Here is a 10962-nt window from a genome sequence, read left to right on the forward strand (position 1 = left end):
TATAAGTCATCTTTCTTTATGCAAAGATATGGTTCATTCCAGAGGCGTTGTAAGCTATTTACATAAGCTAGGCGGAGCTATGAAAGCAATATAAGGACGTGTCGCGAGCACTGCGGCATTCTTAGTCCTTTGTCATTCGTGTGCTAACGTCCTCCTAAGGAGTAAGGTGAGGAATTATATTACTTTCTTTTCAGTTATGGCATAATAGTTATTGTTCGTTGCTGGATAGCTCTGTTGCGTACATGAATGTAGTTGGGGTTTTATACTATAATGCTCGTTTATGTGGGATGTGACCTTGCTGTTTTGTAGAGAAGAGACTAAGGAATGTTTTAATTGTAACGTATTGAAAACGGGTTTGTATCTAGTTGCAGTAGTGCATTTCTCCTCATAGAAAGGATTAGGCTGGTGCGCTGGTAATGGCGGACTGCCTCTGCTCGTGTGGGAAGGGGATGGCGTCAGCAGGACTGCAGGGAACGCCCACGAGTCGCTTGTCGGGCGCCATCTTGGCTTTGTTAATGCGTAGTCTGATCTTGTTGTTTCCTCCACAGATAACTACATCATGTCTAAGGATGAAGGAAAGCTTTTTGTCGGTGGTCTGAGCTTTGATACAGATGAACAGAACCTGGAACAGGTTTTCAGTAAATATGGTCAGATTTGTGAAGGTGTGTAATAGTTTTTGCTATCCAGTAAGTGCTACCATATGTCATTTGTAGTGAGGTTTTTAATGGCTTTTATTACATACTTTTCCAGTGGTGGTAGTGAAGGACCGGGAAACAAGGAAATCCAGAGGATTTGGATTTGTTACCTTTGAAAGTCCAGATGATGCCAAGGATGCCATGGAAGCAATGAATGGAAAAGTATGTACAATGTTCTATATTTAACATTCCTAGAACTTGTGGTTTTTTTTTTTAATTTCTCTAACACCACTTGCACCTCTTTGTTTTCAGTCTGTGGATGGACGCCAAATCCGTGTTGACCAGGCTGGAAAGTCCTCTGGGGATAGACGTGGAGGTTACAGAGGAGGTTCTTCTGGTGGCAGGGGATTCTTCCGTGGTGGCAGAGGACGTGGTATGTATGGTTGCAGAATTAATTGGTCTATCCATGCATTGTAATGTAAAAATTCAGGTGTGACACTAAAACATTTTCTGTAAATTTGTCTTCATTGTTTGATACCAGACATAAGTTTAAAGTCTTGTTGAATTGTAGAGCTTCTATAATGCATTTATTTTCTAACTAGGAGGTGGAGACAGGGGCTATGGAAGCAGCCGATTCGACAACAGGAGTGGAGGATATGGTGGTGGCTCTCGTGACTACTATGGAAGGTTAGGAAGCTTATTGTATTTACTACGTTTCAGGTCACAATCTTGCTATATCTTTTTAGTTTCTAAGGCTATACTTTTTTTTTTTTTTTCACCATTATCAGTGGTAGAAGTCAAGGTAGCTATGGCGATAGATCTTCAGGCTCATACAGAGACAGCTATGACAGTTATGGTAAGTAAATTGCTGACAGGGATCTGGTGTGGAGGGCTTGGGGCGCATGTTTTTACTAAATAGCTGACGGGAATTTTTGTTAAATGCATGTTAAGGTTTTGGTCTTAAATTTAAATAAGTGAAAAACCCTAAAGCTGCAGTCTAGACCTGAATGGGATATGGGGTAATGACTAAATAGAATAGGGGCATTTATACTACCATCTGTCCATATGCAAGTGCTTTACAACTGTGCCTGCTTCTTGTTCTCAGCTACACACGAGTAAAATACCTTCCTGACTCAAGATCGTCCTTCCAATGGCTGTATTTATAAAGATTTTTGGAGCTTCGCAGAATCGTTAATATGTAGTACCTCTTCTGTTCATTTTTTTTATATACATTTCATATTTCTGACTGCCTCTAGTTAATGTGAAACAGCTGTCCTGTATGGGGCAATTGCTTTTATTTTAATCTTATTTTTTTATCCACTTTTTCTAATGTTACTGTGTTGGCAGGCATGATAGCCTGTCAAAGCTGTTTCATTTGAGGCATATTAGTTGGGAGTTATGTGGAGTGAATTGGCATTGATCAGCTCCTTCAGCAACAGGAATTTTTTTTATAGTGGCACTGGTGGAAACTATTGCCTTTTTGCTGTAGGACTTGGTCTCAATGCAACATGGGTTCTCGACCTGTTGCTGCTGTATATAGTGAAGGGGTTAATGTCCCCAAATCCTCATTCTTTTGACAAATTCCTTTAGTGTAACAAGGTAGATCAGAGCCGGGGTGCGATGTAAATAGTGGCTAAACCTCCTTGATATACTTAAAGCAAACTCCTGTCCAATCTCTCCAATAACGGTCACAAGTTCTTGAAATTGTTTGTTTATATTGTCCTTTTTTTACTGGAAGAAATTGTATTGAAGTGGTTACACAATTCTTGTATTCTACTTGCGTTTGGCTTCACGAAGCCTATTAAAAGACCGTATGAAAAGAAACGTGCTCCTGACATTTACCTTCTGCACAACATGGATGTGGCTGGGCTTTGCACACAAAGGGGTTCGTAGAGGCACCTTATCAAATAATCAAAACAAAGTACAGCATTGCTATATGTACTGTCATTGCATAGCTAAAAGCAGACTGCAATAATATTATGCAATATCTCTTACTGAGGATACAATGAGTTATCTAATCAAAATATTAGTTGGGTGGTCAGCCAATCTTATAGCTAGTCCAGCAATTGGCATAGCCCATGCAGCTTTAATTGCTTAAAAATGCTGTACAAGTAAGAGAAATGCATTTACATTGTGTTTTGGGGGAGGGGGGGGGATTGGAATTGCAGATTTATCCTAATTTATCTGGTTTTGTAGGGAAAAATTTCACAAGATTGGCTTTATGGTAAATCTAGACTGATCAATATTGAGTTTGTACTAACCCCATAGTTCCAGGGAATTTAGACTACACACCATATTAGATGGTACAATGCTGTTGCTTTCTGAGAATCCTCTACTAGAGTACAGACTCTGCAATTTCCTTGGAGAAGTCAAGTGTTGTGATCCTGTGAAGCCTGACGAAAGCTGCTCTTGGCTAGTTCATATGCGGAATTAGTCCAGTATTTTGAGGTAACTCTTTTGCTCATGTCCACATCCCTCTTCCTTAAGCTCTCATCGTGCTTATGAAGTGTACAGTTTGCTCTTTCACACTGAAAATGACTCAAGCACTGGTTCTCTAGCATTAGCTTCCTAGAAATGTACAGTGCTAGAAAACCTTTGTCTATTCGTCCGTCTGGAAGCAATTTCTTAAATTGAAACTCTTGGTTAAAGTGCTGAGCTGAGTGAACGGTTTCATGCATCTTGTTGCCTTTGCATCCTTGCTGATTAGACAATATAATGACCATCACATACCCATGCAATAGTGATATGTTCAGCAAATTGCAAGTCCTACTTTTTGTAAATCAGCGGAACCTTTAGAGGGTGGGTTTTTTGATATTTGCAAACTTTTAATACAGCTATTAAGGTGTGGTTTTTTTTTTTTTTTTTTTTTTTTTTTTGCAAATGGGCAAAGTTAATAGTCATTATCAGAATTTTTTTTTGCATGGGGTAGTTGTGCATATACAATGGGATAGCTCTCAGGTCTAGTCAATTTGATGGTGCCTAACTGGAGCTTTTCTGTAAACCCACTGCAAACTTATCTCTAGAATTGTGGTGACAGTGATTTAACATTGTGAATAGTGGTAGCACTTATGTAGCCATTGTATAGAATTACATGATAAATGAGCTTCCTCATTGCTTGTCTTGACTGGAAATGTTTTCTTTCAGATTAATTAGAGGATAACCTTTGCCGGTTCAAAACTTGTTTGACCAGTTGGGCGGACAACACTAATCTGTGGTTGCCATTGAGAGGTCAGTGTACAAAATAGTTATTGCAATGTGTGTAAAATGAAACTTTTAAAATTAAGTGCATTGTCAGTTTAAAATGCCTCTGCTTTATATAGCGCCATCATAGTCTGCAGTTCTGTACAGAGTAAATTGTAATGCCTTGTCCCATAGCATCAGGATGCCCTTGGCTTTTAGGGGTCTTTGATGTGTCAAACCGTAAAAATCACAATCTGCACTAATCGCCTCCCTAAATAAATTGATATTGGAATTGTGTGGGAATTGGTAGTGGCATATTAAGCACTCAAAAAAGACCCCTTTATTGGGTTGACTAGGTTGTATTACTGATGGCATGCCCTCTGGTTAGGCTTTTAACCAAACATTTAACAAGTGTTAACAGCCACACCTAATGTTAAAAGTTAAAAGCTAGAAGTGGGGTAGATTTATGGTGATGTCTGAGGTAACTGTTCTGGTTGCCATAAGCAATTAACAGTTTTGCTCAGTTCTGATCACAGTAACTTTCTGCACAGTAGATAATACTCCTAGCATCCATATGACTGCCCCTTCCTTGAAGGCTTTAACACAAAGTAAAACATCCCACAGGATAGGGTCTAACTTGCTAATGGCTGGGGGTCTCTGTTGGGGACTCCCACAGATCACTTAAACTAGGTTTCTTATGTAGCCCAGTACTACTCCTAGTCACTCAAAGATGAGCAGGTGCACATGTTCCAGCTGCCCCATTCATCTATATGAAGCTTGGCAATCTGCGTCAGCCCCATAGGAATGAATGGGACAGTCGACTACTTACATCTGACCCCAGTTCCCATGATCTGTGTGGGACTCGTGGAGACTCCCAATCGGCAAGTGGGGCCTATTCTGTTGATGTTTTCCTTGTTTTAATGGTGAACCCATTTAAAGTGTTGGTATTTTTGCAGGGTACATATTAAATAATGCTAGCCAACCCATTTAGTAACAAGCCTTAAGATACTTTTATATTTATAGATTTGGTGTTCAGGACCTAAAATCTGGTTACATTGGTCATTGCTATGTTGGATTAAATTTTGAGATTTGATTACTCTAAAAATGGAACCAAGCTTTTAGTTCACACTGCAGTAACTTGTCTCCAAATCTCAATTCTACAAGTTTTTTTTTTAACATGTATTTTTTTTATTTATACACAGGTGGGGTCTTGAGGCTGTCAGTGGAGAACGGAGCATTTGGATTGGTGTTTGTTAAAAAATAAAAATTAAAAATTACAATTTGTGCAGTTGTGCTTTTTAAAAAGTTGCAATACTTGGGCTGCATTCACTGTCGTATGGGGCACATATATATGGCCGACGTACACACGGCCTATACTCTGCGCTCTATGGGATCGGTACAGTGTGGCATACATGAGGCACTACCACTCCGTGAAGATGGGGCACCTTTTCTCTGCATACGGCGGCATGTTCTCTATGGAGAGGCAGGCATGAGCTCTAGCATCCTGCTGAACAAATTTGCTCAGCATAGTTCTTTGAAGCCCCTCTGCTAAACCTGTAGACGTTGAAATCAGTGGGGGACATTGGTGACGGCTGCAGTGAGATGTCTTGGCCCTTGTAAAGGTAGGTTGGAAAACTTTACATATCCTTGCAATATAAATCAACAGATTCCTCAAGAGGTTTAAGGGGATCTGGCCTCTATCAAAGTTGGTGCACAATAATTCCCCCATTGAGCTGGGTGCAACAATTTTAAAGGAGTTGTCTTGGAATATCCTAGAGGTTGTATAAAACTACTTTACATGTCTCTTCCCTCTTGGTTGGTATAATTGACTGGAGTGTGGGGGTGGCTGAAACTGTTAACCCCTTCCCAGCTATTGATGTAATAGTACTGCATTTTGCCAGCACCAGAAGCTGCGGGTGTTAACCCCTTAATGCTGTGCACCGAAGCTCTGGCGCAGAGGTATAGGGAATGTATGAAGAGGGCTCACGGGCTAAGTCCTCTTCATACAAAGGTGGGGATCGTTGCATATTGCAGCAAACCCCCACCGCTAATAACCACAGTTGGTGCTTGCACCGATCGCGGCTATTAACACTTTCAATGTCGCCAGCGGCATTTAAAAGACGGCAGCGCGCGGGCGCCGCCATCTTTATTATGATGGCCGTGCCCCCAAATGTCTTCAGGGGCGCCGATCGGTTGCCATGGTAGCCTCGGGGTCTTCGTTTGACCTGAGGCTTAATGGCTTCTGCAGATTTGTTAGTGAGCCAGTGGCTCATTGCAATGAATGAGCTGCAAAAAATGCCATATTGCAATACAGAAGTATTGCAGTATATGGTAGGAAAGATCTGACCATCTAAGATATAGTGAAAAAAAATTAATACAATATTAAATTTGAATCACCCCCCCCTTTCCCTAGAACTGATATAATAAACAGTAAAAATCAGACACATTAGGTATCTGCCCGATCTATCAAAATATAAAAGCGGTGACCTACGAGACAGGAAATGGCGCCCAAATGTCACCTTTTTAGATTGCAAAAAATGGAATTAAAAAATGATCAAGATGTCGCACAGACCTCAAAATGGTAGCAATGCAAACATCGGCTCATTTCGAAAAATGACCTCACACAGCTCCGTGCGCCAAAGTATGAAAGTTATTAGCTTCAGAAGATGACAAATTTTTTTCTTTTGTATACACTAATTTTTGAAAAATGTATTAAAACACAAAACCTATATAAATTTGGTATCACCGCGATTGTACCGAACCAAATAATAAAGTAGGCGTGTTCTTTAGAGTGAAAGTTGTAAAAAAATGCCCACAAGAATGACGCACGTGCATTTTGTTTTCAATCGCAGTACACGGCATGTTAAAATAAATAACATTACGGGAAAGTAAAATTTGTTACACACAAAATAAGCCCTCACACAGGTCTGTACATGTAAAAATGAAAGTTGTGGATTTTTGAAGGTGGAGAGCGAGAAATGAGCAAAAAAACCCTGCGTCCTTAAGGGGTTAACTAACATGCTGCGGTCACATTAACGGGGCGTGTAAGGGCATTAAACACAAATCAGATTGCCTTCGGGCAGGACCCAGCTGTAACACTGAAAATATGTGATATAAAATTATGTACGCCAAAATAGTACCACTGAAAACAACTCGACACGTAAAATATAAGCCCCAAACCAGCTCCATCAACCAAATAAAATTTTAAAGTTGCATCTCCGAAAAGATGACGATGCAAAAACAATTTCCTCTTTTTTTTTTTTTTTACAGTAAAATTGTAAAACCATATAAATGAGGTGTCACTGTAATTGTAGTGATCTATAGAATAAAGATAATATATTTTTAGTGTACACTCCCAAAAATACAAGAGGAAACAAATTGAGTTTTCTTTTTACCCATACATTCAAGAGTTAACAAAATCATCAATAAGCTAATAACCCACTAAATTTGTAAAGTGCATCTTGTGTCACAAAAAAAATAAGCCTTTATGTCCAAATTTCCAAAAAAAAATGAAGATTGTATAGCCAATAAAAAGTGACAATGCATAATCTTCTCTGAATGGCGTAGCTTCCCTTCGGTGCCCTGGCGTGTGCCCATACAGCCGGTTACCACCACATATGGGGAGGGCAAATTCGCCTATCATTGTAGGAAGAGTAATGTCTGGTGAACTCCATGCTGGGGAGATGGCCCGGGTGCCAATAGAGAGGGCTCAGAGCGCCGCCTCTGGCACCAGTGCCATAGGTTCGCCACTACTGTTCTAGGTGGACATATTGTTTTCTAGTGGATGGGTCCAGAGAGGGCTTCTTTAGCATGTGTGACAGTTTCATCTTTAAAGGAAGATGCAACAATACTAATGGATACAGAAAGGTTAAAGAGATGATTTGGTGCTGGAATGAGCGCAGTGGTGAGGTTGGGGATAAGATGTGATGTGATTGGGTCAAGCTCACAAGTGATGAGATGTGAGGTTGACAGCATGGGGGAAACTTTCTCATCAGTAAGGGAAGAGAAGTTAGTTAACAGGGACTGGAATTGAATACTGTTGGTTAATAGGGACGGGTATTGAATGTTGTGGCTGGGTTACAGGGGATGAAGATTGAAACTTTCACTGATGATGTCTATTTTGTTTTTAAAGTGAGGCAAATTCCTCAGCTGAAATGAGAGGTTGGGGAGGGTGCAGGAGGATGTAGAAATGAATTAAAGGCAGAAAATAGTTAAAAGATAATAAAATAATAAAGAAGATATAAGATTAATGAAGTTTAGCAACTGCAAATTTGTAGGTGAAGACCACCTGCTCGTATTACAAAAAGTCTTCCTTCGAGAGGGATTTCTTCCAACGCTGTTCAGCACTACTGGGACTTTGCCTCATATGTTTTGTGAGGCTGGTGTGCTAGGGTTGCCGGTTAGGTTGTCTAAATGTAGTGAAGGGGGGGGGGGGGGTCTACAGCATCCATCGCTGAAGAAACTGGTGTTGTAGAAGGTGGCAGAGTTTCTAGCTCATTTAATGTGGATATGGAAGGGAGAGGTTGGAGAGTCGCAGAGAGTTTGCAGGTATCCAGATGTTTGAGATTCCTACGTGGGTATATAGGCCGATGGACTGCAGGAGAGGTTGAAACCAGATTAGTAGAGAAAGTGAGTACGTTGTGGTTGAATAGGAGGAGAGTAGAGTTTGGATAGGGAACAGAGGCGGATGATGATGAGATCAAACGTGTGGGCCTCTTTGTGAGTGGCTGTGGAAGGCTAAATGAGGTGGTAAGCGAGAGGAGTTTAGAGGTAGCAGAATGAGCTATATCAATGGGAATGTTTAACCCCTTAATGACCGCCCTATCGGGTTTTTACGGCGGTCATTAAGGGTACTTCTTCTGATGCGACGCCTTTCTACGGCGGCGCATCAGAAGAAGTTTTCGGGACACCGGGTCTCGGATGATAGCTTATTCAAGCCAAGAAGTAGAAAATGTAAAAAAAAAAAATTTAAATCTTTTTATAATATAATTAAATAAATAAATAAAATAAAAGTCCCATAATCTCCCCAGTAACACATAAAATGCAAATAAAGTATATAAAACACGTACATATTTGGTATCACCGCGTCCGTATTAATCTGTAAAATAAATCTAAATCAATATTGAACCCGCTCGGTGAACTACGTAAAAAAAAAACTCGAAAAACTTCCCATAATATACAATTTTTCATCAAACACCATCACAAAAAATGTTCTAAAAAGTGATCAAAAAAAGTTACGGTACCTAATATGATACGACTGAAAAGAACAACTGTTTTCGCAAAAAATAAGCCCTCAACCAGATCTGACAACAGAAAAATACAGAAGTTATGGCCCTGAAAAGTTGTCAATAGTAAAAACAATGCGATTTTCTCCAATATTGGTTTTGCTCAGGAAAATTGAGCAAAATAAGAAAAACTATATAAATGAGGTATCACCGCAATCGTAGTGAACCAGAGAATAAAGATAAAATATTATTTTTACGTTACGGTGAGCGGGGGGGGGGGGGAATGCTCACAATCCAAAATAAAAATTGATGATTTTGTTTGTGTCCCCCTTGAAATAGTTAATAAAATCTCATGAATAAGCTTTAGACTCCCAAAATAAATTATCTATACATTGTATCTCATCCCATAAAAAATAAGCCCTCATATGATCGCATTACCAAAAAAAATAAAAATTTATAGGTCGTACAATGTGACAATACAAATCTGCTGTGAATGGCGCCTCCATTCATTCTATACTCGGCCGTGCGCCTGTACAGCAGTTTACCACCACATATGTGGTATCAGTACACTCGGGAGGAATTGGGCATCAAGCGTTGCAGTGCGTTTCATCATTTAATTTATTCTGAAAATGTCAGTTTTGGCCTAAATGAATGTATTTCCAAAAAAATTCCATAGTTTCTAAATCGCAGGTCCATATTTTTTAACCATGTGAAACACTTAAAGGGTTAATGGACTTAATAGAAGTTGTTTTACATATGTTGAGGGGTGAACTTTCTATAGTGGGGTAATTTATGGGGTTTTACTATTATTTAGGCCTCTCAAAGTCACCTGAAAGCTGAGTTGTCCCTCAAAATGTGAGTTATGGCAATTTTCATGAAAATAAGAAAAATCGCACCTAAAGTTCTGCACCTCATAACATCCTAGAAAAATGACCGGAAGCATAAAATATCATCCCAACATAAAGCAGATATTCTGTAAATGTTAATTATCAAACTTTTTGGGTAGTTTTACTTCCTGTCTGGAAACCAGAACATTTCAAACTTGGAAAATGAAGAATTTTTACAAACTTTGGCCAAATTTTCACTTTTTTTCAGAACGAAACGCAAAACTTATCACTTAAATTTTATAACTAACATGAAGTACAATGTGTCATGAGAAAACATTCTCAAAATCACCAGGATATGTTAAAGCGTTCCGAAGTTATAACCAATTATCGTGAGACATGTCAGATTTGAAAAATCGAGTCTGGTCATTGAGCTGAAAACTAGTGTCGGTGATGATTGAAGGGATGTCAGAGGAGAGAAAGTGAATAAGCCAGGTATTAAAGTGATCAACAAAAGCAATGGCAGGACTAGAGTGTCGGTAGATGAAAGCCACTTGGAGGTTAGCGGGAGTATAGATGCAGATGGAGTGGAATTCGAAAGAGTGAAAGTTGATAGAGGTGGGATTGGGCTGAAGGAGCAGTTGTCAGACAAGAGGATGTCAACTCCTCCACCAGGTTTATTGAGGGCAGCAGGGGAAACAGTGTCCGAAGGATTTAGCCATGTTTCTGCAAGGCCCAGGAAAGCCAGTTTGCCAGAAATAAATAAGGCATGAATATCAGTGACAGAATTTAAAAAAGGATTTGTATCGCAAGATCAAGCACTCACATGCACCAGGAAGAAGAAGGTGAACTCCGGCGGACCTCAGTGGGGGAAGCGATGGATGCAGGAACACAGGTGCACGAGCTTAGTGAATCTTACACTGACCACCACTCAGTGATAGGAGCCAAAATAGCAATAACAGTAAATAATAGCAGTAAAATCGTAAAGTAAGGGGTTAAATATAGAGATGAGCGAACATACTCGTCCCAGCTTGATGCTCGTTCGAGCATTAGCGTACTCGAAACTGCTCGTTGCTCGGACGAGTATTTCGCCAGCTC

General features: G+C 39.9%; 1 protein-coding gene across 2 annotated transcripts; it reads left to right on the plus strand.

Moving 5' to 3' along the window:
• The first annotated feature begins 30 nt into the window (after positions 1–30).
• Positions 31–5095, plus strand: LOC140064654 (cold-inducible RNA-binding protein B-like). Of its 2 annotated transcripts, XR_011847792.1 has the most exons (8): positions 31–166; positions 549–662; positions 751–857; positions 948–1068; positions 1238–1322; positions 1424–1491; positions 3780–3863; positions 5018–5095. XR_011847792.1 is itself a non-coding variant. In XM_072111750.1 (7 exons), exons 2-7 carry the CDS (start codon positions 560–562, stop codon positions 1752–1754), a joined length of 498 nt encoding a protein of 165 aa, XP_071967851.1. In that variant the 5' UTR covers positions 31–166; positions 549–559; the 3' UTR covers positions 1755–2459. The 2 variants fall into 2 exon arrangements, 1 of the variants encoding a protein (XP_071967851.1); XM_072111750.1 differs by lacking the exons at positions 3780–3863; positions 5018–5095 and adding an exon at positions 1741–2459.
• Positions 5096–10962: the final 5867 nt, after the last annotated feature.

Source organism: Engystomops pustulosus, chromosome 1, assembly GCF_040894005.1.
Source record: "Engystomops pustulosus chromosome 1, aEngPut4.maternal, whole genome shotgun sequence".
Classification (NCBI taxonomy): Eukaryota; Metazoa; Chordata; class Amphibia; order Anura; family Leptodactylidae; genus Engystomops; species Engystomops pustulosus.